The 27,965-nt window shown below is 37.9% G+C and overlaps 1 protein-coding gene across 2 annotated transcripts in view; it reads right to left on the bottom strand.

Moving 5' to 3' along the window:
• Positions 1–27,965, bottom strand: part of ASCC3 (activating signal cointegrator 1 complex subunit 3) — a 472,978-nt gene that overhangs the window by 204,789 nt on the left and 240,224 nt on the right. For both annotated transcript variants that reach the window (XM_038393749.2, XM_043510710.1), the window contains one exon: positions 17,685–17,819. In XM_038393749.2, the coding sequence (XP_038249677.2) occupies positions 17,685–17,819 (135 nt within the window). The remainder of the gene's footprint in view (positions 1–17,684; positions 17,820–27,965) is intronic.

The raw sequence follows: 27,965 nt of genomic DNA on the forward strand, positions 1-27,965 counted from the left end.
AGGTAAATAAAAAGGAATAAAAATAACATTTGCTTGTGCTTAAGCTACAAGAGGAAACTTTTTTCAAAGCACTTTGATGCCCAAGAAGCAGAGATTCTACTCAAGTTGAGCTCCTCTTCTATCTTTGTGCAGTTTGGCCTATATGGATAGTAAGATGAATTAAGCACAAACAGAAAAGAACACCGAAAGTCGCAAACACCAAAACACCTTCCAAAGCTTATGCATCACCACCATAGGAAAAAAGTTTTCTTTTCCCACCTTACTTATGGCAAAAATATAAAATCCCTGTTAAATACCAAAATTACAGTCCTACCTATCCTTCACCCCCCAAATTGCTAAAATCAGTTTAAAAATCCAGGAAATTATTGGTAATTAATTGGTAAAAATCAGTAAATTGTTTTTTAAAGGGATGATATAGTAAGAGCACATCATCTCTCTTCCCTCCCCCTCTTTTTTGATGGGGTTTAGCCTCATTTTTTTCCCCCAAAAGACAATACTGGCACTCAGCACACACTATTTATAGAATATGGGGCAAATCCAGCTCCCCCACTTTCGTAAGTAAGCTGAGCAGGACTCGGTTCTTTATGTAAAACATTCATTTTACCCATATTTGCAGTATATTCATTTTAACCAGATGCCAAGATCCATACCAATAAGCATTGAATGGATGGTATGATTTACTCTGAATATTGTGCAGATAAACTAAACAAAGTAACAATAAAAAAAATAAATTAAAAAACCACTCAGCTTTGCTTAAATCACTGCTTTTCTGGGAGGTAAGGAGGAGATGGAAAGACAATTAAAATTGAAGTCACTGAATACAAACAGTTAAACAATTCTGTCAAACCATTAAGAGCAGGTTAGATAAGTACCTGTCAGGGATGGTCTAGATCAGTGCTACTCAAAGTGCTGGTCCGCGGACCAGTGCTGGTCTGCATGCACATTGGGAAAAAAAACTGCCGGTCCCCTGCATCAGATAGCTTGAGAAGCACTGGTCTAGATAATACTTAGTCCTGCCATGAATGCAGGGGACTAGACTAGATGACCTCTCGAGGTCCCTTCCAGTCCTACGATTCTGTGATTCTATGATTATCCAATTACATTATATTTTGAGAAGATTTTTGATCTTAAGAACAAAAGGTATCTGAAATTTAGTGTTTTTATTTCAACTGTTATGGAAACTATATATTCTAAACAAAAAATGAATCAGAGTATTCTGGAAAAAAATCAAATGTATTACACAGTCTGTGCTAAGCAGGGGGATAAAATACTTTGTTCTGTTATCGGCCTAATATATATTTCATGTCACAGTGTGCATTCGTTTATTGTATTTACTTTAATAATGCCTTTAAATAGAAAAGAACATTAAATACAACAAAGGAAGCTCACCATCAAGTTGGATATCTATGAAAATGCACCATTTGAATTAATCAGTGGTAGAATATTTCACTTCCACAGGAGCTAACAGCCTATAAGAATATGTCAGGTTTCAGAGTAGCAGCCGTGTTAGTCTGTATTCGCAAAAAGAAAAGGAGTACTTGTGGCACCTTAGAGACTAACAAATTTATTAGAGCATAAGCTTTCGTGAGCTACAGCTCACTTCAAGCTGTAACTCACGAAAGCTTATGCTCTAATAAATTTGTTAGTCTCTAAGGTGCCACAAGTACTCCTTTTCTTTTTATAAGAATATGTGTATTCCTTTTACTTAAGCACACACAGTGAAACCTGTCTCAAGTGACGCATGCAAGGGACTAAGGAAAAATAGTCACTGAATGTAGGTGGTCTCCTGAGAAAAAGATTAAACAGAACCGTACTCACTACATTTGGGTGTACAAGGGTGCCTAAACAGTGTGGTACAGGTTTCATTATGAATTTAATTTTTAACATAATTGAAGACAGTCTTGTGATTCTGATGTCCAGGTAATTTGAAATTACCAATATACAGTAAATTTCATCTGTGGAACAAAATTATGAAGAAATTGCATTGCATATCATGGCACCTGCTTAAGGAATGCGCAATGAGGCTTGGTGAAATGTGCTGAGAAAATAAGATGACTAAAAATAGAATAAAATGAAAGCACCTACAAAGTGTCAGTGTTTAGTAAAATTTCAGCTTTCAGATTCTTCCCTAGGATGTTTCTAGCACTCTAGTTCTCACCAGTACCATTTAAAAAACAGATGATGAAAATAAAAGATAAAAAGAATTGAAATGACGAGTAGTGGATTATCCAATGGGCTGATGGTGCCTGTGCCAAGACCAACTGGGGGCCCCTGGAAAAATGGGCACCCCAACTCCAGCAGAAAGCCACTGTGGGCAGCAGAAGCCCTGGCAGAAGCGCCAGGCGGGTGGGGTGGGGGAATCCCCTGCACCCCAATCCCCAGCTGAAGCAAGTATTATTCTGTGGTAACTTGCATCACTGAATTGATGGCCTGCACCCCCCAATCAATCTTAAAATGTATAATCTACTTAATTATACAGCCCAACTCAGTAATCTTACCAGACTTGACACTTCTGCACTGCTTCCTCATCAATCAAACAGTAAGCTGAATAAAACTCAAATCTTGTGTGACTCAGCAGGTCCCAAAAGAGTATTACCTGCAGCTGGTCACCAAGAACAAACTTGAGAAAGGTAACTGAATTGCTAATAGATTATGCCAAACAATCAGTGTGCAGTAGCAAGTCTGGATGTGAGCAATATAATCATCCATGAGATTCGAAATCCAGCTGATCATTAACAGATCAGTGAATCAATTATACACTAAGGGCTGTCATATGCACAAAGTAAGCAAACCGGAAAAACAGAAGAAAAAAAACATTTTTCCTGATAGATTATAACTGAACGAACTTATTACTTTAAATTATGGTAGCTACATTTTCAGACAAATGTGAATTTCAAGTAGATGGTGCCCCTTTAAATTATGAATTTCAACTTTAAACTCAGTTTGCAGACAACAAGAGGCATTTGTCACAAAAAGAAAGGTCTGAGTATTTGGTTACAATCTGATTGTGAAACATATAACACCACAATCTCTGCAGCAGCCAAGATGTCCTTGGCACAGCATGGGGCATGTGTGTATTTATAAGACCCGGAGGCCATAAATGAGCCAATTATGATTCTCTGAACCTGTCTGTCTCTGCCCCAGATCTGACTCTGGTTAGAGGTCCCTCAGGGCTGCTGTAAACCTACAACAGCTGTCAACAGTTCCAAAGGGACAGTCAGCACCAGTTGATAACAGCCAGAGAACAGCTGAGCTTGAGCCTGCTCCCAAAACAACCTCTTTGCTGGGGCTTGGAAGGGGCAAGTGCAGGAAATGGCTACACTGCCTTTATATCAGCCAAGAACTCCACCACCCGAGTGGATTCTCAACTGCCAGATATCGCTAGATTTTGAAGCCCTGTCACCTCCAGATAGTGCAAAGGGGAAAGAATCTTGTCCATTTTTCTCTGAAGATTTTCTTATGCATTGTGATGAACTGGCTAGTATACATACACACATCACTACCATTAACTGGATTGCATAAGAACGGATAAACTAATTAGTGCTAACAACTAATGGAGGCTAACAGTCTATACTTTTTCAGTAGGAGGATTATACTATACACCTGCATTGAGAATGTCCAGGTGGCTATATCACAGAATAAACTCATCAGCTATGAAGTTATTAGACAGTCAAGGATTAAAGCTTTTTTGTTTTTCCAAACAATGTTTAAGAATGTATTCACTGCTAAATGAACTTAGTTTTACTAATAATATATTTAACAAGCAATTATCAGGAAAACAGTATTTTTGGTTTCAAATGAAGATTTTTATAAGAAAATGTCAACAGGATGTTGCACTATTATACAGTACGACTCATTAGCAATTCTTGAAAGCAGCAACACACTTTTTTTCACTGCTTGGTTTAAATGCTCTAACAGACCATATGTTCTGAAGGATAACTGCAGGGAAGTTTCACAGTGAAGGGTCAAAAAGACAAGATGTTCTGGCTTGCATAAAAATGAGGTTAACCTAGACAAAACCAAGTAACTTACCAATTCAGATTGTCAGGCATGTCTGAGAATGCACACACAAAAAAGTACTGGTTAAATACACAAGGTATTAAAATAAGTTAAAGGGTCTTCAATAAGTAATACAGCTTTAGAATTAATGTAAAATTTTTAATGGAGCCAATGTAAATTAAAATTGCAAATACGCAGAGACAGCCATCTGCATCTGTATATGCAAGCCTTTGCATCCTAGAAACGATGCATCTAGGAACTCATGAAAATAGTTTCAGTAACTAATAAAAATCTCACCAACACTTAATTCCTCTTGATTAGAATTGCAATACTTTGTAGATTTTACAGTAATAAGTAATTTGATTTTAACACAAATATGTCTCATCACAGAAAACCCCTCTTTTTTTGCAGCTGACTAGCATGGTACAGACATGGTAATACATCAGTCATTGACCAGTCCAGACCAGAGAGAAATTGCATGAATGTGAGGGAGGGAGAAAGTGAAGTTTAGTATAGTTTTAAAAGAGATTTACTGTTTATAAATTTGGAGGCTAATCACATTCTATTAAAAACAACATATCGTTGGATTTCAACATCTGTACTTCCAATCACACTAAATAAAGTACATAATTTAGTAACATGTTTACTACAAAATGTGCAATCACAGAAAGACTGGTCAACACAATATCATTTAGATATCCTGAGGGGGTTGTGTTAGGTACAATTTAAGGAAAGAAGCTTAATCAAATCATAAAGATGACAACTGATTCTAACAATTTTACAAAGCTCCATAGCCTATTCTGTGTTTAGGATTTAATGAGAATTTTTGTGAATAATGAAAGGGGATGCTATAAGCAACAAATTATCGTATACTTGAACAGAATATTTCTGTTGAGGATTTATAAGAAAAGACTGTAAAATCATCCTGATGTCCAATCGTAGTGTAGAGAATTGATACTGATTTTAGCCTGAACAACATCTTGCTGAAAAATTGCACACAAAAGCATAAACCAGTTTTCTGGTTTGTTCCCTGAACTCAAACATCAGTACCAGTATCAAACAGATGTAGTTGTAGTCTGGAAAAGCATTCTAAAAACAGATTTGCAATCCCACAGTTTTTAGAATTAGAACAGATATTCATGGGACAGGTTCCCACCAATGAATGTGTGCATGGCAATCTACAGTAGCTTGTGATAAGTAAAATTGAATATATGATCAGGCCCATGGATTATAAACAGGGATCCTAGTTTTCCATAATTAAAAAGAAATCAGATTTAAAAAAGCCACGATTAAAATGAAATGCTGAACTTTAGTTTCCCTAGCCACAATATATATATAGGTATCAGTTGAACACCATGTATTATGAATATATTTACAATTTTTAAGCTTACCAAGCTTAGCAATTATTATAATAAAATAAAATGAATAGAATTTCAATTTGTAATCTATAGCCTTGTTGCATACAATACAGTACGTTACCATCAACATGAAATTTGTCCTCGCCAAACTCAATGACACAGTCTTTAGGGGGTGATTTTTTACAGTTTTTGGCATCTTTTCATAACTTTAATTACTCATGTCTGGCGGCTGAAGTGAAATTTGAGATGCATTAACACACAAACCTCTGTACGCCAGAAGCAGTTTATTGTAGTATGTTTAGCTACGTACATTTAAAGAACATTCAAAAATCAACCACAAGAGAGGGAGGTTGCACACACTGAGTAAGTGACACTGGTGCTTTCCGTAAATCTATATTAACTAATGTTTTTCTTTTTTCATAAAATGTAAAAACTAAAGATTCTCTGTAAAAATGCAAATTTTGTGTTTTTCCATGGCAAATAGATTTCTAGGATACCTGACTATGACAAAACAATTCCTCCATTCTAACTTTCAAACCATATTGTAGAAAAGATATCCACTATGCCATAGTGCTGTGGAAGTCAGAGCTCCCAGACATCCCTGTGGCCCAGACACACTTGGGCAACAATTTTTAATTTTTATTTAATTAAGAATTAAATAAATGGCCTGATTTTCAGAGATGCTAAGCATCTGCAGTTGACAACAGAGTTCAGTATGTATACTATCCGCTCTTATCCTTGTCAACTCATTACCAAAACATTGGGGGGAGGAGAGATTTTTATAAAGAAACAACATATTTTAAAAAAATATTTATGTCTTCATGTCTGTTAAAAGGATGCTGACAGTAAGAACTATTTGGAATCACCCTCTTTACTACATATATCGTATCATTTTGATGCACTGAGTAGACAGAAGATTTTTAGGAACTGTTATACAATCTGCCCCTTTTGTCTCTGAATCTGGGGGTTTTCTAATCCCCATATTCAAGAATTCAAATTTTGAAATACGATTTCTACAAGATTTAAGAAGCAACTTAATTAATTGAACATATCTCCTAGGAGTAGATTATTGACTAGCAGTTGCAGTAGTATATACTCTGTCCATTTAAAAAGGATGGTGAATAATTAGGAAGGGTTCAGCCAAGAGCCGCAAGAACTATTTGAGTTCTGGAAAATGTGCCTTACATGAGAGACTTAAGCATCTCAATTAATATAGCAAAGAGAAGGTTAAAAAAGAGATCACATATCTGGGGACAAGATTTCTGAAAATAGAATGCTCTTTAAAGTATCAGAAAAAGGCATAAAAAGAGCCAATGGCTGAAAATTAAAGCAGTTAAATTCAAACTGGATGTTAGATACAATTTTTTTTTTTAAAAACAGTGATGTTAATTACTCATTGAAACAATTCACCAAGGGAAGCGGTGGATTCTCCATTACTTGAAGTCTTTAAATCAAGTCAGGATGTCTTCCTAACAAATGTGGTCTAGTTCAACCAGTAATTTTTGAGCTTGATACAGAATTACTGGATGGAATTCTATACTCAGTAGTATGTCGGCACGTAGATGATCATAACAGAATCCATATTTGTTTGACTTCTGTAGACTATTAAAACTGGATACAATAACATCTTAATATTAATGAATGAAGAAAACAAGACAGACTAGCATAAGATATACATCTATTATTTTATCTACATTTTTAATTACCCAATTAGTCAATTGTATATATTTAAGAAATTTTTATTTCCCTAATTGCAAAATCCTGAGCATAGGAAAAAGATTCAGGGAAAAACATATATGTGTTTCCCTGAATATATATACACACACACATATATTTATGTGCCATATGTTGTGAGCTAAGACTACTAAGGTCTAACTTTGGTGCTTAAATTAGGCACCTAAATCATCATGCACACAACTAAATGGGTAGCCTGATTAGCAAAGACGTTGAGCATCATAATTCTCACTGTAATCAATCAGTTGTGGATGCTCGGAAACTCTAAAAACCAAGCTACTTATTTGGGCAGCTCCTTGCTGTCTCTTAATTTATAGAGCAATAATATAATATGTTAAAAAGAACAATGGATTTGTTCTGAATTTTCCAAACTGTTTGTATGTGATTCTTAGAACATACATGTTTTGGATGATTTCCCTGAAAATGTATATAGTATTTATATACTAAAATATTACACAAAATATAAATTTAGGACATTAAAACTCAGGGCAATTTACATTTAAAACACTGTATTTTCGCTTTATAAATTGATTTGAATGTAGCTGGAAAAGCAGTTCCCCAAAAAGCCACTTTGAAATTGGCATACTTGAGTTTTGAATGAGATTTTTAAAACAGGCATGCTTTGTTATTTTAATGTGATGAAGAAACACATTGCTTAGCAGGATAGGACAGCTTATAAGATCACACATGCAGATGTAAAGGATAAGGAGCTTTTGTGTACCTCTCTCTTCGGAAAAGGAAAACCATGGTGTGGAAAACATACCCTTAGTTTCAACTAAAAAACAAATAAATGGTAGCTGTAATGTTTTGTCTATACAGAATTGTTTAATTCCTATATGTAACAGACTGCATTTAAGATGACAAATGTTTCTCATAAATATGTGATTATTCCTTTATTAAAAAGCTAAGCATATCCTTTATTTATTTTAAACGTATATGGTTTTATGCTCAAAGGACTTTAATAAGCACACATTACATGCCCTAAAAAGTGCAAATGTGCACCCTAATTATTCATAGTCACTGAGGACCTTGGACAAGCAGAGAAAATACTAGTTCATAAGAGGCACAACTATAAAAAAAAGTTGGTTATACTGCAGGGTGACCACAACACATCCCCAGTCCCAGATTTCCCCTGAGAAGTGTGTGTCCTGTGCTGCTTTTGCTCTCTCCTGTATAATACAAGCTTATATAAAGTCCATCATTTAATTAATAGAAATGATATTCACATAACTTGCCACCCCAAATGGAGCATCTCAAACGCTTCATTTCAAACACACTGGATCAGATAAAACAAGTTTATATTAGATTAGAAAAGAATAGATTTTAAGTGAATAGAAGTCATGAGGCATAAATATCAGAAATGATTACAAGAAAAATAAAGATAAAATGCAACTAATGCCTAGCTCAAATAGAAAGGAGCATAAACACTGGCAAACAAAGTGTAAAATATAATCAGGAAGGCCAAAAATGAATTTGAAGAACAGGTATCCAAAGACTCAAAAAGTAAATCGCAATTTTTTTTTTTTAAAGTACATCAGAAGCAGGAAGCCTGCTAAACAACCAGTGGGGCCACTGGACGATTGAGATGCTAAAGGAGCACTCAAGGACAATAAGGCCATTGCGGAAAAACTAAATTAATTCTTTGCATCGGTCTTCTCGGCTGAGGATGTGAGGAAGATTCCCAAACCTGAATTATTCTTTTTAGGTGACAAATATGAGAAACTGTCCCAGATTGAGGTGCCATTTGAGGAGGTTTTGGAACAAATTGATAAATTAAACAGTAATAACTCACCGAAACCAAGATGGTATTCACCCAAGAGTTCTGAAAGAACTCAAATGTGAAATTGCAGAACTACTAACTGTGTGGTTTGTAACCTATCATTTAAATCAGCTTCTGTACCAAATGACTGGAGGATAGCTAATTTGATGCTTTTTTTTTTAATTAAAAAAAGACGTTGGGAATGTGTGACAGGGAATGGATCACTTGATGATTACCTGTTCTGTTCATTCGCTCTGGGACACCTGGCATTGGCCATTGTTGGAAGACAGGATGCTAGGCTAGATGGACCATTGGTCTGACCCAGTATGGCTGTTCTTATCTTCTTTTACACTGCATGCCTCTTCCAGCAGCATGTAGATATACACAGAGGTAGCTCTCCTAGCATGGGTTTAAATAGCAGCATACATTCACGTGGTATAACTTAGGATGGCAAAGACATGCCTGAAGTATGTGGTTATGTACCAGAATACATGCCCTACATGGCTCTTAACTCAGCCATGCAGTGAGTCCCTGTCTATACTGCTATTTTTAGCAGTGTAGTATCCCGCTGCCTCCCTGTGGCTGGAGCCCTTCCTGCTGCAGGGAAAAACTTCAGCAATGAGGAAAGGCTCCACCAACTCCCTGTTGCTGGAAACTTTCCTTGCATCAGGGAAAACTTGATAGTGGGGAGCTGCTGAAGCATTTCACTGACATGTAGCTACACACCACAGTATGGACGCAGCTTGTTTTTCATCGTGGTGTGTTGCTACACATACCCTACATGCTGACACCAGTGGTTTATACTGTATTCTATGGCTACGCCTACATCCAAGTTATATTTACTGAAAAACAAATATGACAAGGAAGTAAAACGTGTTGTCTGGGTTCTATACCTAAAAACACCTATACCTAAAAAATTGCATAAGATTTACATTTTAGTTTCTAAAATTAGATTAAAAATGTATACTATTCTTGTTTGTCTACTAATAAAAACTAATATCCATTAGCAGAGAAAAGAGCTATTACGGAAGTGGACTTGAATATAGGACAGCATAAAACGTGTTCACTAATTTCATTATTAGCTACAGACATTATAAAGTTTGTGAATATTTTATTAAACTATTTATCTACTTACAGTATGCTTTCTTAAGTAAATAAATGAACAAGTTTTTCTTTATGTTTTACAGTAAATGCCAACCACAAAAATATGGCAAAAGTGATGCATTGCATTTTTCAGATATTGTTTACAATATTCATAATCTGGAAACATACCAACCCCAGCCCACATCCACATTAAGTACCTGGTCTTATTCACATTAATTCAATGGAAACTCATATGTGAGAAAGGATTACTTACATGAGTAATGGTTGCAGAATGGGCCTTGATATATTCATACAGTTGAAAGAGCAACTGTATATTTGTATGAATTCACAAATTAATTCCTTCATGTATTTTAAATTTAACAGTGCTGTTTATCATACAATAATAAACCTAATAGTAAAACCTAGATATTTCAAATATGCTACTCATCTTTTATAGTAGGTAATACTATCTAAAATAAAGAATCACCTGATATTGTTAGACCATTTATATTATTCTACATGTTTAGACACTTCCTGTCTCAATCTGTATTCATCACACAGCTTTAAAATGAAATACTGTATGCAAATATTCAAACACATTTCCAAGAATGATTAATAATATTTTTCATATGATTGTCGCTGTGTGACAGATTTTTACAGACTTCCAAGAATTTCCAGCCCTGTCCATTGAAATGTATTGAGCACCAGAATAAAATAGTTGAATTTTGATAAAATTCAACTTTCTTATTTTGGTATTTGTTTTATTAATTTACCTTCTCAAAAAGCTGACGTAGTAAAATGAAACCCAGAGAGTCTTGTTAAACTACAGTATGTAAAATTAATCTTCATATGACTCATTTTCCCAATTACTTTTCATATTGTACAGTTCCTATAAGCCTTCAGAGAAAAGACAAGAGTAAGAAATATTTTCCCTACTACAATAATGCTACCTTAGAGTCTATTAAATAAGAGGGTCATATGAAACATCACAGAAGGACTTCCCAGATTTTTAATCACTATGAAGAACATTTTTTTTTGCTTTATTACAAAAATTAACAAAGGTATATACAAGGACTTTCACATAAATCTTTTAAAACAAAATCAGCTTATCTACAATCTTTTTGCACAGATAAACATTTGGGGCTGCAATCCTCAAACAATTCAAATTTTGATTTAAAACAGATGTTTGGATTCAGTCCAAACAAATGGATATTGAACATCTAAACGGTGAAACAGCAGGAGGACTTGCTATCACAAATTATTTCAGTGTCTTCTGTATTTAAGTATGATGGATAAATACACTAAGAGAACTGTTTCAGACACTACATCAACCACCTAACCCTAATCAGCATTCACAAATGTTTTGATCTAAATCTACCACTGTTAATTTATATCAGAGGGGTCACCTTAACAGTCTGCACAAACTCAACTGACTCCCTCTGCATTACTATATATTCCAAATAATAATAAAAAAACTGTATAGTCTCTAACTTTCCTATACTAATCACTGAAAAAAGAAGCAGGTTATACAATGAAGAGTTAGAGGGAGGTTTAATATAGCACAATGATTTTCACTGAAAAAATTGTGACAGAATTGGGTACACAAGTGAGCAGTTTCAGCCAAATGAATCACATAGAGCATGCCTCAACCTGGCAAATCATCTTCCAACTTCCATTCACTATAAAGTTGCATGTCTTGAACTATACAAGCTATACTCTATTGTACAAGGGGAAAATATGTTTTGTATATATTAAAAAAAATTCTGGTGACCTTTTGTCTGAACAACTTTAGCACCTCCATGCTTTGGAGCAGGGACCAGAAATTTGGCAGAGTGTAATTTGGCTTTTGTGTAAGGCATGTGCCTGTTGTTGTCCCTGTGAAAACCTGCCAAAATTTGGCCCAGTTATAAGCCTTTGAAATAATCACAGTTTGCATATTCTCAGTAGAGACTTCAATATTAGCTAAGATTTCTGATGATTCTGTCCTCACTGAGCATGCTCGTACCTCTTGTAATTCCTAGTGCTGCTCAGACTGTGCATACACCATCCCCAGAGACCAAATGAGTGTGTAACCACTGGTGTGCATGTGCTGATCCACCCAGGATACGAGTTGTTACAGCCCCAAGCTACAAAATCTTGTCTCGTTAGCTCAAGTTGTAGCAACTCATCCGTTTGGCTCTGGAAGTCCCTCGTTCAAACCTTAGTGTGTTGGCCAAGAGGATCGGCATCACACAGGCTTCAGCTCCTCTAAGTCCCTAGTGCAGACCAAATTGCATACGTGCCATCCCAACAGAGCAACCGAAAGTGATCCCTCTGGCGAAGGCCTACAGGGGAGAAAAGCTGGACTTTGGAGGTTGCTCCAAACTGGGCTGGGACTGGAACTGAGAGAAGGGACCTGTCTCTCCAGTGCTTTCAGTGACCCTCCTGCTCATGTCCCAGGCAGTGTGGAGGAGGGGGAAGAAGCCATCTGATCCGAATGCAGAGGGGGCAAAAGCCAGACTGGATGGGGGTGGGGAGAAGTAAATTGGGATAAGGAATCTGGTGAGTAGAGTTCCCAACCTTTTTAATTGCAGAAAATCGAACACCCTTGCCCTACCCTTCCCTGAGACCTCCGCTTCTGCGAGGCCCTCACCCCTCGCTCACTCCATCCCCCCTCCCTTCGTCACTCACTCGCTCATTTTCACCAGGTTGGGACAGGGGATTGGGGTGAGAGAGAGAATAAGGGCTCTGGCTCGTGGTGCAAGCTCTGGGATGGGGCAAGAAATGAGGGGTTCGGGGTGTAGGAGGGGACTCTGGGCTGGGGCAAGGGTTTGGGGTGTGGGAGTGGGTGAGGGCCCTGGGAAGGAGTTTGAGTGCGGGGGGGGTTCTGAGCTGGGGCAGGGGATTGGGGCGCAGGAGTGGGTTTGGGGTATTGGCTCTTGGTGGTGCTGCTGACCTCAGGCAGCTCCCGGAAAGTGATTGCCATGTCCCTCTGGCTCCTAGGTGGAGGGGCAACCAGGTGCCTCTGTGCACTGCCCCTGCCTGCAGGAGCCACTCCCACAGCTCCCATTGGCTGCAGTTCCTGGCCAATGGGAGATGCAGAGCTGGTGCTCAGGGTGGCAGGGACAGCACGCAAAGCCACCCTGGCCATGCATCTGCCTAGGAGCCAGATGGACATGCTGCCACTTTTGGGAGCCCTGCAGAGCCGGTCATAGGACCCTGCCTGCCTCGCTGAGGCCAATCAGAGTTTTAGGGACACAGTCAGCTGTGCTGACCGGAGCCACCAGGGTCCCTTTTCGACCAGGCATTCCAGTTGAAAACCAAACGCCTGACAATCCTACTAGTGGTGACCAAGGGCTGTGGGAAGCCTGGACGGGGAGAGAAACTGGAGAACAGTGGGTTGAAGAGACTGGAACTGAGACCTAAAGTGGGAAGGGGAGGCTGGAACTGTTTGGGCAAGGAGAATGGGACTAGGGCTTAGTCTGGGGAGAGGGAAGAGAGATCTGACAAGGAGATAAGACGTGATGAGGAAAAGCAGGGAGTCCTGTGGAAACAATAGAATGTGATTATGTAATTAAAGACACTATCAAAATACAGATGCACAAGGGGGAAAACCAAGGTTGCACAGGCAAGCTTATGCCTTAATTTTGGAATTTCCTAACTTCTAAGTGCATGCTTGACTTTGCAACCTTAATAATGTTCTTTTAATGTATTGTTTGCAATATATCTATATAGATATAGATAACACTATACATTATAATTTTAATCTGTTGCCTGTCCAGTTTGATAAACTCCATTTTCAAATGCTGTCAATCTTTCATGACCAAATAATCTATTAAATGTATTTTAAAAATTTATCATAAAAAAACCCATTCTAGTTATCCCCTCATATTTCCTAAAAGACTTTTGCTGTATAAATCTAACCACAGAAAGCACAAGATTAGTTTTGGATGTTACAGAGAAAACCTGTCACAGATAGGAAATTATGAAAGTATAAATCTGTCTATTAATATAAATTTCTAGCAATATGTACATTATAAATATATTTTTGGCTTAAGGAATTTCAAGTGAACAATTTTCTAGTTTAAATAGTTCAGGAAACAAATTAGCTGTTCAAAGTTGGGACTAATTTCTAAACTTCTGTTAGCAAACCATTAGGAATAGAAATTTAATTTTGCAGTGTGTTACCAAGTGAAATATGTTCAGCATGTTCAGCGATAAGCATGTCTGTTTATAATGCTGTCAACTTTTATGGATAGAATAGTTCTCGCTTACAAATCTGGATGTAAAAAACATACTAAAAAATATCCAGTACATATTCTCTGTAAAGATATTCTTGGCAGTTCAGAAATATGAATTGAACACCCACAAAACCTTAGTACCATTAAAAATTTCTGGGTTGGTATAAAACTCTCCATATATCCTTCAACACAATATAAAGTAATTTTCAAAGGACACTTCAAAGACAACATATTTATTTAAATGGAGCTATGGCATAGAGCCTAAAACACAAAATTCCTACTCCACAGGTGGGCTATGAATATCCTCAATGGCAGAAGTTAACTTGTATGTATAACAAACATGTAAAATGATAATTAATGAACATGTCCCTCATTTTCAGATATTTAACTTTGGGTGGCAGAGGGAAGTTAATCCTAAGGGAAAACTCACACAACTTAAATATTATTCTAACTAGATTAAAAATATATCACCAAAATATAAGTGTCATATACATAATACAATAAATTAACAATCATTTAGGATAACACTGTCTTGACATACATACAAGGACATTATCTAAATGCATGAGAAAGTTTACAAAAACTTTTAAAGTCTTTTACCTAAGTTTTATTTCTTATATTTTAGGAAACGTTTTGCCTTTTTTCAAAAACTACTTTGGGATTGAGATACAAGCACCAATCACTAGTATAGAGATATTGAGTTACTGTCAGTTTTTAACATACTGTATATAGTTAGTCAATGTTCAACTACTGTTGAAAGTACTATTGTCCTGTAAGCCACATGCATACTTCTGAAACCTGAACAGTGTTCATCTATAGTCTTATGGTACAGCTAAAATCAAGCATGGTTGGGAGACAGACTGCTTTTGTAGGATTCAAATTGTTTTCCCATCCCAGACTCTCAAGTCAGTCATTGTTTGGCGGCTCACCAACAGGTGACCTAGAGGGAAAGTCATGCAGGCTGAATGGGTGCAGATGTGCAGGCTGGAGAAGTTTTACATTTTGAGTGGCTGTGAGGAACCTTCACAGTTTTGGAAGTTAAGATGAATGAATAAGATGCACATCTAAATCTTTGATGTCTAGACAAGATGAACCAAACTCCCGGCCATTTCAAATTTATTAATTGTTACTATGAATTCATTTCTCCTCCAAAAGTTTTGCTGTAATAGTCGTGTCCACTGCCTGTTATCTACGAATGTAATGGTCACAAAGAAAGTGTGATGGACAAGTTTCAACTCATACAAACAGAATGGGCTTGTCTATACTAAGGGGGCTACAGGGGCATAGCTGTGACAACCTTAGTGTAGATGTGTCACATAGTGCTGGAATAAATTTTTCCATTACTATAGGAACCACACCTCCCTGAGTAGCAGTCGCTACAGCTATGTCTACACTACCAAGGCCATTGCGGCACAATGTAGATGTGTAGTATAGATGCTATGTTGCTGGAAAGAGTTTTTCTGTCAACATAGTTTATCCAGTTCTCTCAGAGGTGGTAGCAAGATGGATGGAAAAATTCTTTCATTGACCTACCTGCATCTACACTGGAGGGTAGATAATTAACTAAGGCGCTCAGAGCACAATTTTTTCCTCAGCCCTGTGTGACATAGGTTGATCTAATTTTTAAGTGTAGCCCAGACCTAAGCAAGCAGAAGCATTCTTCCATCGACCAAGCCAGGGGTTGGGTTGGCATAGCCAATGTTCTCAGAGGTGTGAATTTTTCACACCCCTGAGTGACATAGCTATGTCTATCTAAATGTTTAAAGTAGACTTGGCCAATACCTTTTGAGTGTATTATGGTCTGGACAATGCCCTACAAGTACTTAGTGAATAGCCATATTCTAGGTTTAAAGATTGCCAGATCTGTGCAATGTTTTTAATTAATGGGTAAAAAGAAAAGGAGTACTTGTGGCACCTTAGAGACTAAAATTTATTTGAGCATTTGTACAAGTACTCCTTTTCTTTTTGCGAATACAGACTAACACGGCTGCTACTCTGAAACCTGTAATTAAAGGGTGAAGAATATTGCATACATCTTTCCCTGGCCTTGCCTGCTTCTTGGTTCTTTAATCCATTCACTGGTCTCCTTTTAACTGCATTGGTCAACAATAGTGGTGTTGGTGAAGTTTGAAGTTAACTGGTGTTTGTAATATATATCAAATTCCAAAAGGATATGCCTTCATTAGGAAACAGTTCAATATAAAAATAGGCCACAAGGGTTTCAATATCACTCTACTGATGCCAGATTGTATGAGACATTTATACTAAATAAACGTTTATTGTGGAAGTATTACCTAGCATTGTCGTCCTAATTTTTATTAAAAGTAAACCTTAAATGGCAGCCTATCTGAAGCCAAAAAATATTAATGAGCTAATCATTTCAACTTCACATATTCAAAAAGATAAGCATTCAGGAAATGTAAAAACGATCTCTTTAAAAACAATCTGAAATACTGTTTTAACAACAACCTGGATTAAACTGAGGTTATGCCAGCACTGACAAAAGTGATTATGCATTTGCCATATTTAGAGAAGTGCAATTAACACAGAATAAATAACCGCAGAATAATATAACACATATGCCACTGTTGAACTCTTCAAATGCAACTTTACTTAAGAAAAACATGTCAAATGATGACAATATAAATCTGTAAAATGGGCTTTCTTGAAAATCTCACCTATGCTACAGAAAACAAGCATCTGTTAGCTCAAGCTGTCTCAAACTTGAAACTGAAAATTTTATAATTATGTACATTCTTATATTAAAATCACATACTATCATGAGAAAATATATTCCACATATATGGTATATGAACACACAGACCTCAATAGACCTGGCATCCAAACAAACAAAATGTAAAAAGGATGCAAATACAACAGTACTCAAAATAGAGAGCACTGAAGTCACAGCTAACTCTGTAAACCATTATGTCAGGAAACACCAAAATAGCATTCTATGATAAATTATTACACCTTACATTTCACTCTGATGGCAGACATAGTTGGGCTCTGGCGAACTGCAAATGGAGCAATATCCTTCGATACTGAAAGCCTGCTGTGCTAGACTACTGAAACTAAATCTATCTAAGTTTATAGATAGAAAAATCCAAGTCTGTCTGAACTGTTGGGTTAGAGAAACAGTCTCTCAGGTTGCTGAGTCCCAAGGCATGTCTACATTATGCGCTGGATTGACGGGCAGCGATCGATCCAGTGGGGGTGTGTGTGTCAATTTATCACATCAAGTTTAGACGTGATAAATTGACTGCCAAGCGCTCTCCTGTTGACTCTGGTACTCCACTGGAGCAAGAAGCATAGGCAGAGTTGATGGGGGAGCGTCAGCCATCAACTTACCACAGTGAAGACACCACGGTAAGTAGATCTAAGTACATCGACTTCAGCTACATTATTCACATAGCTGAAGTTGTGTAACTTAGATAGATCCACCCCCACTCTCCTCCCCCACAGCGTAGACCAGGCCCCAGACAATCAGGGTTTTAAAGATTATCAACCATAAATTAAGGCATCACTTACTTGTTTTTCAGCTTGTCCATAATCAGGTCCTTGGGTTGGCAAAAAGTAGCAAATATGACCATTGTTTTTTGCTTTCTCTCGAAGAGCCATGGCAGTTCGTACAGTGGCATTTCTAGCATGAACAAACACCATCACCTTAAGATACAAGGAAAGAGTTGTTGATAAATAAAACGCTTAAAATAACGAAACTCTCCATGTGGTAACGGAGTTATTTCTGCTGAAATAACTGCATCTCTTTTTTATTGAGTAATACAAAAAGATTAGAAATGCTTACCCCATACTTCTGCAAAAGCATTTAAATTTATACTAACACTTCTTTATTAGGCTGCAAAAATACCAAAACAATTTCAAACAGCAACAAAGTGCAATGTTTACCTATTTTAAGCAGCATACCTAAAAACAGAGAGGAAGCGTTTCTCTAAAAGTTTAAGAGGGAGATGAGAGTTTAGATCTCAACTCCCATTGACTTCCAGTGTCAATTGGGTGCTTAACCGTCCTTTATACTTTTGAAAACCTCCTCCGCAACTGTTACATGTAGCAAAAAATAAAATACAATAAAATAAAATAAAAAAAATCCTCATTTCTGGAGCAAATCCTGATCTCTACAAAAGGCTGCTTTGCATTGCACAAAACAGCCTTACATGTAGCCTTAACTCACTAACTGAGAATAGCTTTGGAGTAGAGGAATCCCAAGTGAGAAGAGAAGCTTTAAACATCCCTCAACGTAGGAAGAGCTCTTGTGAGGACATCAGGTAGCCAAAATTCTGCCTGCACTCTGGGTCAACTGCTGCCAAAACAGTCCTTTAGAAGCTGTTGCTGCAGTGCCATCACAATTTAGAATATCTTTCAGACTCTAGATCTGTGAAATGCACTATCTGCATATTTTGTATTAAATTACTAAATAAACTGGTAAATTAATGGCAATTTCTTTACCATAATTTCAGGAGACAGATACACAAACATCTACATTCACATAATAGCAAATCTGAAATTTTAAGCATGCTATCAGGAAATTCTAAATTAAGAGGACTATAGAAACATAATTGGTGTACACATTTCACCATCATGCACTAAGGAAAATGACTTCAATAGGCAGGGAAGAACATATACAGCATTATTACAAAAGAACTTCATTATCTTCTATAACCTTAAATATAGGCATGTAGGATTTTGTACTACCATACGTATGTTGTGTGTTCATGTACTGAAAGATTACATTGCTAAAAGGGTGAAGACATCAACATATATATCTTTACAAAAACAACTCAGGTAATATATACAAAAGAGACATTAGGTAGAAAGGGGGCATTTTAAAATGAAGCAAAATTAGTGAGAGAATATATAATGGTACAATACAGTTGAGTAACCTTACTTATCGGTATGCAAATTCCAAACTTGCAACAACAACTAGAAAGACGTATGTTTCATAGTTTCACAGAGTTTAAGGTGAGAAGGGACTATTCGTTCATCTAGTCTGATCTCCTGTATATCAGAGACCACTGAACTCTATACTGAGTTTATACCTTTGAAATCCTCCCCCTCAACTCAGCCCCTAATGCCCCTACTCTACTTGTGCTACATTGATGACATCTTAATCATCTGGACCCATGAAAAAGAAGCCCTTGAGGAATTCCACCATGATTTCAACAATTTCCATCCCACCATCAACCTCAGCCTGGACCAGTCCACACAAGAGATCCACTTCCTGGACACTACGGTGCTAATACGCGATGGTCACATAAACACCACCCTATATCTGAAACCTACTGACTGCTATTCCTACCTACATGCCTCTAGCTTTCATCCAGATCATACCACACGATCCATTGTCTACAGCCAAGCTCTATGATATAACCGCATTTGCTCCAACCCCTCAGACAGAGAAACACCTACAAGATCTCTATCATGCATTCTTACAACTACAATACCCACCTGCTGAAGTGAAGAAACAGATTGACAGAGCCAGAAGAGTACCCAGAAGTCACCTACTACAGGACAGGCCCAACAAAGAAAATAACAGAACACCACTAGCCATCACCTTCAGCCCCCAACTAAAACCTCTCCAACGCATCATCAAGGATCTACAACCTATCCTGAAGGATGACCCATCACTCTCACAGATCTTAGGAGACAGGCTAGTCCTTGCTTACAGACAGCCCCCCAACCTGAAGCAAATACTTACCAGCAACCACACACCATACAACAGAACCACTAACCCAGGAACCTATCCTTGCAACAAAGCCCGTTGCCAACTCTGTCCACATATCTATTCAGGGGACATCATCATAGGGCTTAATCACATCAGCCACACTATCAGAGGCTTGTTCACCCACGCATCTACCAATGTGATATATGCCATCATGTGCCAGCAATGCCCCTCTGCCATGTACATTGGTCAAACTGGACAGTCTCTACGTAAAAGAATAAATGGACACAAATCAGACGTCAAGAATTATAACATTCAAAAACCAGTCGGAGAACACTTCAATCTCTCCGGACACTCGATTACAGACCTGAGGGTGGCTATATTTCAACAAAAAAGCTTCAAAAACAGACGCCAACGAGAGACTGCTGAATTGGAATTAATTTGCAAACTGGATACAATTAACTTAGGCTTGAATAGAGACTGGGAATGGATGAGTCATTACACAAAGTAAAACTATTTCCCCATGGTATTTCTCCCTCCCACCCCACCCCCCACTGTTCCTCTGATATTCTTGTTAACTGCTGGAATTAGCCTACCTTGCTTGTCACCATGAAAGGTTTTCCTCCTTTCCCCCCCCCGCTGCTGGTGATGGCTTATCTTAAGTGATCACTCTCCTTACAGTGTGTATGATAAACCCATTGTTTCATGTTCTCTGTGTGTGTGTGTGTATATAAATCTCTCCTCTGTTTTTTCCACCAAATGCATCCGATGAAGTGAGCTGTAGCTCACGAAAGCTTATCCTCTTTCCATTATTTTATTAGTCAGTTTATATTCATGATTAAATAAAATAAAGAGGTAAGACTTTGAAGACTGGTATAATCTTTCCTGTAGCACATCTGTTTAAAGAAAATACTTTGAAAAATTATACTCTCTAGCCTCAAGTGAAAGTACAATTATTGATTAGGTCAGAGTAGATTGCCCAGTTATAAGCAGGCTTAGTTTTATAAGGAAACCTAAGCATAAAAATTAACCTGACGCCGAAAAGAGTTAAAATAGGAATGAAAGTCACATGACCTCAGTATGTGTTTTAGCTCCATCTACTCTAATTGTACTAAAGTGGAAGTCCCATCCACCCTTAAACGTAAGCGGTGGGTGTAGTGTAAGACGATAGATGATAAAGTAAGAGTAGACAAAAGCTGATCATACAGCCTAATTGATCGAAAATTGTAAATTAGCAAGTGTCAAATTATCACTCATCAGCACCCCCAACATGTGCGAGATCATTTGTAATAAAACATAGCAGCTGACAGCATTCACATTAAAAAAAACCAAAACATTGCACCATGACCTGAGGTGCAAACAGTTGTCTATTACTAATCTATGCATAAGGTATGAGAGGAAGCTGGAAAAAACACAGCAATATATATGCCACAAGGAGAAAACTCTTTTATCCACAAACATTACAATTGGCTTACTCCTTTGTGTGAAAACTGGGACCATCAGTCCAAAACACTGAACATATCTTGACCTGGTTTATACCTGGGTAGCCTGAGACTTGAGGATGAAGAGTCCAGATGTGGACCCCACACCTCAATTACTTTGATAAAGGGAAGAGGGTAGAGGAAAACAGGCTGTTAAGTAAGGATTCCTATTTACTGTTTGTCAAGATTCCTTCTCCACTCTGAACTCTAGGGTACAGATGCGGGGACCTGCATGAAAAACCCCCTGAGCTTATTTTTACCAGCTTAGGTTAAAACTTCCCTAAGGTACAAACTATTTTACCTTTTGTCCCTGGACTTTATTGCTGCCACCACCAAGCAAATATAACTGGGAAAGAACCCACTTGGAAACATCTTTCCTCCCAAAAAATCCCCCCAAGCCCTACAGCCCCTTTCCTCGAGAAGGCTTGATAAAAATCCTCACCAATTTGCATAGGTGAACAAAGACCCAAACCCTTGGATCTTAAGAAGAATGAAAAATCAGGTTCTTAAAAGAAGAATTTTAATTGAAGAAAAAGTAAAAGAATCAGCTCTGTAAAATCAGGATGGTAAATACCTTACAGGGTAATCAGATTGAGAATATAAAGAATCCCTCTAGGCAAAACCTTAAATTACAAAAAGACACAAAAACAGGAATATACATTCCATTCAGCACAACTTATTTTATCAGCCATTTAAACAATCTAATGCATATCTAATTAGATTGTTTACTGACTTTTTACAGGAGTTCTGATCTGCATTCTTGCTTTGATCCCAGCAAAAACAACACACAGACTGAGAGAACTCTTTGTTTCCCCCCCTCCAGCTTTGAAAGTATCTTGACTCCTCATTGGTCATTTTGGTTAGATGCCAGTGAGGTTCTCTTAGCTTCTTAACCCTTTACAGGTGAAAGGGTTTTTCCTCTGGCCAGGAGGGATTTAAAGGTGTTTACCCTTCCCTTTATATCTATGACACTGTTATTTATATAGAACAATAAATGCAGATGGCACTTAACAGGCACTTAAATATACACACCTCAATTCATAGAATACACGCAAATTAAAACCACCCTTTTTTTTTTTTATGGACACTAGAACCATTGACTGTTATACAGTTTGTTGGGTACCAAGGTAAGAGGAACTTTAAAAATACCATAAATAAATCAAATAGAGTACACAAAATTAGAAGTGACAGATTAAAAAAAGTTCTGACTCAAAGACCTTTTAAACCAAGGCCCTGATTCCCCACTATATGATTCTAATTTTAAAGCAGCATGACTCCATTTACTTCAAAAGATTTATGATCAAATCTAGACTCTAATCCTCTCCCAGTGATTACTACCTTAATTTTCTGTGCATACAGAAATAATACCGAAGCCAATCCTGGATTCCCACCAGGTTTAAAGTCTTCCAATTCCTGCCAATGACATTCAGTCTCCAGCACTTCTGGCATCAGGGCACTCACCAGACTGGCCCAGATGTCATTATTCCCATGAAGTGAGGGGAGGAATTACCCTTGTCTGCCCAACTGTTTTCCTGGCACCATTCTGCCATGCACAAAATGCATAGTCCCAATGCAAGGAAGGAAGCTCCACTTCTCTTAACAAGCATTTTAAACAATTTCTTTGTGGTTTTCAATTTTATAACAATTATACTACTGCTTTATCAGTATATCCTTTTGGATACTAAGTACAGTCATTGTGCAATTCATATTTCATTGGGCATCAATTCCCTGCCCAACACATCAGACTATATATCTTTATTTCACCAATTAGACTCTTTTGCAAGGACCTTTGGCAACCCTATCAAAGTTTATGTCTAACTAGGAAATTTCAATTTAACTTCTTTAGTGGTCTTATTTGCTGTACTGCTCTAGTTATTTCTGGCTCTCTTTATGGACAATACAGTACTTTAATACCTATGCTTCATGGGCTCAGGTGTATGTAATCCAGAATCTCAGATGGGTTATTATGGAAATTCACAATTCGGCAAAACAATCCCATAAAAGTAAAAAACTTGTATATTGTGACATTGGCTTTTGTTCTTCACTTTTCCCTGATATTAATTCCTCTTCCACATTTCAAACAAATTCTAAGCAGCTTGCAATCAAGAAATGACTCTGAACATTTCTTGCTTATGTTTTCATTTTAAGGTTAACTCAAATGATAAAGAGTTTAACAGTATGTAAATTGGAAGGAAAATACTGACTACTAACAAGGAAATATTACAAATGTACACCCCATGGTCATATTGGGAAGATGCAGAAGCCAGGATCCATGTGTTCCTTACTCTTGTAGTAGCATACAATATTCTCATGGCCTTTTATTTATTTATTTTTACTTTTTCCATATAGCAATTCTGATTATTAAAGTTGCAAATGTTTTAATCTTTACACTAAAATACATTCATGGTATTTCATAGCTATGGTTAGTAAAATTAATTTACGCTTTTGGAGTTTAACCCTTATTACAGGTGGAATTGATAGTACAGTATATTTTTAAAGGTACCTGCTACTTCCATTATATGATCCTGTTTTCAGTCGCTTATAACCTCACCAAACTTTAATCACTTGGGCTGAAATTTTCCATGCTGGGTGTCTGCCACAGGCTTAATTTTTTTCAGAACTACAGCCAAAACTGTTTAGCCATTTCCAAAAATGAAGCTAGGGAAAAATCTGTTGCTTTGCCTATGCTAAAAAAAAACCCCCACATTTTGGGTGGCATTTTCTCTGTGAAGCTCTCGTGCTACCATTCTTTGGAGCAGTGAACTGAAATTTGGCAGGGTGTGGGCTTTTGCCATCACCATGAAAATCTATCCAGATTTGGCCAAGTAATAAAACTAGAAAAAGTGTGGTGTACACCACAGTAGAGACTTGCTAGAGCAGTGGTTTTCTACTTTCTTCATTTGTGGACCTCTAACCAATTTCAAATGGAGGTGCGGACCCCTTTGGAAATCTTAGACATAGTCTGCGGATCTCCAGGGGTCCACAGACCACAGATTGAGAACCACTGTGCTAGAGCTTCACAGCTAAACACCGGAAGATTCCATCTGTACTTGGCATGATCCAGTCTGGAGCTTAGCAGGATCTCTAGCATGCTACAGGATGGGCACTGGAACCGACTGCAGCAATCCCATCTCTCCTCGACTCTCGGATGATATCCCACCTTCCCCCATTCGCTGGGCCCAGGCAGCATGGAAGAAGAGGCTGCTTGATTTGAACATAGGGAAGAAAAGCTGGACTGAGGTGAAATGGAGGGGAAGAGGCGTGGAGTAAGATTGGGAAAAGGAACTTGTGGGGGGAGACTGGAACTTGAGGCTGACAGGGTGGAGAAAAGGAAACTGGGTTGGGAGCTGAAGTGCATGACTGAGACTGTCTGAGCAATTAGAGAGGCAGACTAAGGATGACAAGAAGGTAGTAGGAGGGAATGGGAGACATCTGATGAGAAGCCAAGCTGTGGAGGGAGAATTAGGACTGGCTGGACAAAAACTAAGACAAGAAGCGGAAGGCATACCTCCTGAGATGGGACAAAGGGCTGGGGAGAGGAGGGTGGGCGAGAATAAGGAGACTGGGGACAAGAAACCGGATGTATGCAGGACTGGGACTATGAGTAAATGGGATAGGCTTGGATAGAGGGACCAGAGAGGCGACAGTAGGATTTACTGGGCAAGGAGACTGGGATGAGGAACCAAGGTTGGAAAAGAGACAGGACTGGGACAAAAACAGGTTAGAGGGGATGGGGCAGTAGGGGTCAAGGTTGGGGTCTGACAACTAGAGTACACGTCTCTCCAGAACCTGGAATGGAAGACCAGATGAATCAGGGTTATGAAGTTAAGTATTTTCCATAGGAATTCCACCTCATTTGTTGAGGAACAAGGCAGGGGATTGCAAAGAGAGAAAGTTAAGGCAGTTAAATGGGGCCCTGGAGAACTGGATTCCCACTGGATTAAACCAAACTTTTCACAAGTAATCACTAATTGTGAGTTCCTCATTTTGTGGGTGCCTGACCTGAGACTCTGGTGTCTGATTTGCAGAAGTGCTGAGTATTCAAAGCTGCAACTGAAGTCAATGGGAGCTGTACTTTAACCAGTTATATAATGTTGGGAATTCTCCAACTAGGGTATACAAAATTTGTGGAAACTTTTGACCCTAATCTCTCTGTTTCAGGTTCCCCATCTATAAAATGCTGCCAGTAATGCTCTATCATTTCACAGGATGTTGTGAAAATAAATTAATGTATATTTGTGAAGCACTGAGGTAGTCTCCTGATGAGCATCCTAGAAAAGCCCATGAGGAAATTAGTAATTCTGTCTTCAGATCAAGGTTTGAATAGCGTGGAGTAAATAATGTAGTGGGCCATACATTGAATGAGGCAAAAACAAAAGATTCAATAGCTAACATAAGAATGGCTCTACTGGGTCAGACCAAAGGTTCATCTAGCCCAGTATCCTGTCTTTCGACAGTGGCCAGTGCCAGGTGCCCCAGAGGGAATGAACAGAAAAGGTAATCATGAAGTGATCCATCCGCTGTCGCTCATTCTCAGCTTCTGACAAACAGAGGCTAGGGACACCATTCCTGCCCATCCTGGCTACTAGTCATTGATGGACCAATCCTCCATGAATTTATCTAGTTCTTTTTTGATTCCTGTTATGGTCTTGGCCTTCACAACATCCTCTAGCAAGGAGTGCCACAGGTTGTCTGTGTGTTGTGTGAAGAAATACTTCCTTTAATTTGTTTCATTATGTGAGCACTGTCCATCTTATGCACTGAATGAGGCAGTGGCCCTGTGGAAAACATACTACATTCATTATTTTGGAAACACATTTGAAACTATTTTTATATAGCTGTTGTACAGTTTCTATTAGAAGCAACATTATATGAGATATCATATTATAGCAAATGTTCACTCAAGAGACCTTGCTGGGTCAAACTATAATAAAAGGAAAGTATGTGCAGAATTACCCTTTGTTTGGAAATCTTTCTACAATACTTATGTATTTAACTTTTAAGAATCACCTTTTCTATATGAAATTGACCTCCCATGCAAGCTCACCAAATAATTCATATTTGAATTTTATGATAGCCTAGTCTACGACCAGACTCTTAAGCAATTTAAAATGCTGGTGCAATTGAAGTGAACATAAGATCTCCACATTATTTTTCTGTAGAATGGGCATCAAATTTGAGCAATAAAAATAGGACAGCTTTATTAGCTAACTACAGGCTCACAGTACTATGATTAATGCTAGAACTGACAACTGATTACTTTTAATCCTTGTACATTATCAAATGTGATTGTAAAAATCAGCTTTGATTAACAGTCACTATACAAAGTCCTCACAAAATATGTTTATTTCTTCAACAAACAGGGTAAGCATTTGCCAGCTATTTTGTAGAAATAGCAACATAGTCCTAGCTATGTCAGAGAATGTTATATTTCATTGGCTAACCTCTGTGCATTAAATTATGCAGATAAGTTAGGGAAAGTAATTTAGAATAGAGAAGTGGTTCCACAGCTGCAAGCTGTGTAATTAGATCTGTACTCTGCAGTACAAAGCTAGCTCTGGTGTCTAGTGCTGAGAGTCCATGTAGCTCTTCACATGAAAGCTAGGCTTTTAATGACAAAATACGCCAAGTAAGCACAAAGCTAATGTCCCTAGGTTATACTGCAAAATTTTATACTGAGTATGTGAAAAAAAAACACTTTTATTGAAGATTGTTTAAGCTTCACAATTGTGCATGTTTAAGCCTCAAAAACCTTATATTGTACATGTTGTAGTTTCCCTATAACAAGTAGCAGTACTTTACCAAAGTACTGAAAAGTGTATTTGTCAGGGTTCCCTCCCCACTCTGAACCCTAGGATACAGATGTGGGGACCCGCATGAGAGACCCCCTAAGCTTATTTCTACCATCTTAGGTTAAAAACTCCTCAAGACACAAATTCTCCCTTGTACCTTGGATTAGGTAACGCTGCCACCACCAAGTGATTTAGACAAACTCAGGGAAAGGACCACTTGGAGTTCCTACTGCCCCCTAATATCCCCCTAAGCTCCTGCACTCCCTTTCCTGGGGAGGCTTGAAAATAAACAAGATGAGCACAGATCAACCTTGGGTTTTTTTAGGACACACACACACACACAAACCCCAATCAGGTTAAAAAAGAAACAGAACTTTATTAGAAAGAAAAAGGGTAAAAGAAGCACCTCTGTAAAATTAGAATGGAACATAATCTTATAGGGCAATCAGATTCAAAAACACAGAGGATTTCCCTCTGGGCCAAAATTTAAAGTTACATAAAGAAAAACCAGGAATACACCTTCCTCTCAGCACAGAGAAAATCACAAGTCAAAACAAAAATAAGCTAAGTCATTCCCTTGCTAGTACTTACTAATTCTAATGGAGTTGGATTGCTTGCTTCCTTGATCTGTGTCCAGCAAGCACACAGAACAGACAGACCAAAACCTTTCCACCCACCCCAGATTTGAAAGTATCTTGTCCCCTTATTGGTCCTTTTGGTCAGGTGCCAGGCAGGTTACCTGAACTTCTTAACTCTTTACAGGTAAAAGGATTTTGTGCCTCTGGCCAGGAGGGATTTTATAGTACTGTATACAGGAAGGTTGTTACCCTTCCCTTTATATTTATGACAGTATTATTCACAG

The sequence above is a fragment of the Dermochelys coriacea genome, chromosome 3 (genome assembly GCF_009764565.3).
Source record: "Dermochelys coriacea isolate rDerCor1 chromosome 3, rDerCor1.pri.v4, whole genome shotgun sequence".
Taxonomy (NCBI): Eukaryota; Metazoa; Chordata; order Testudines; family Dermochelyidae; genus Dermochelys; species Dermochelys coriacea.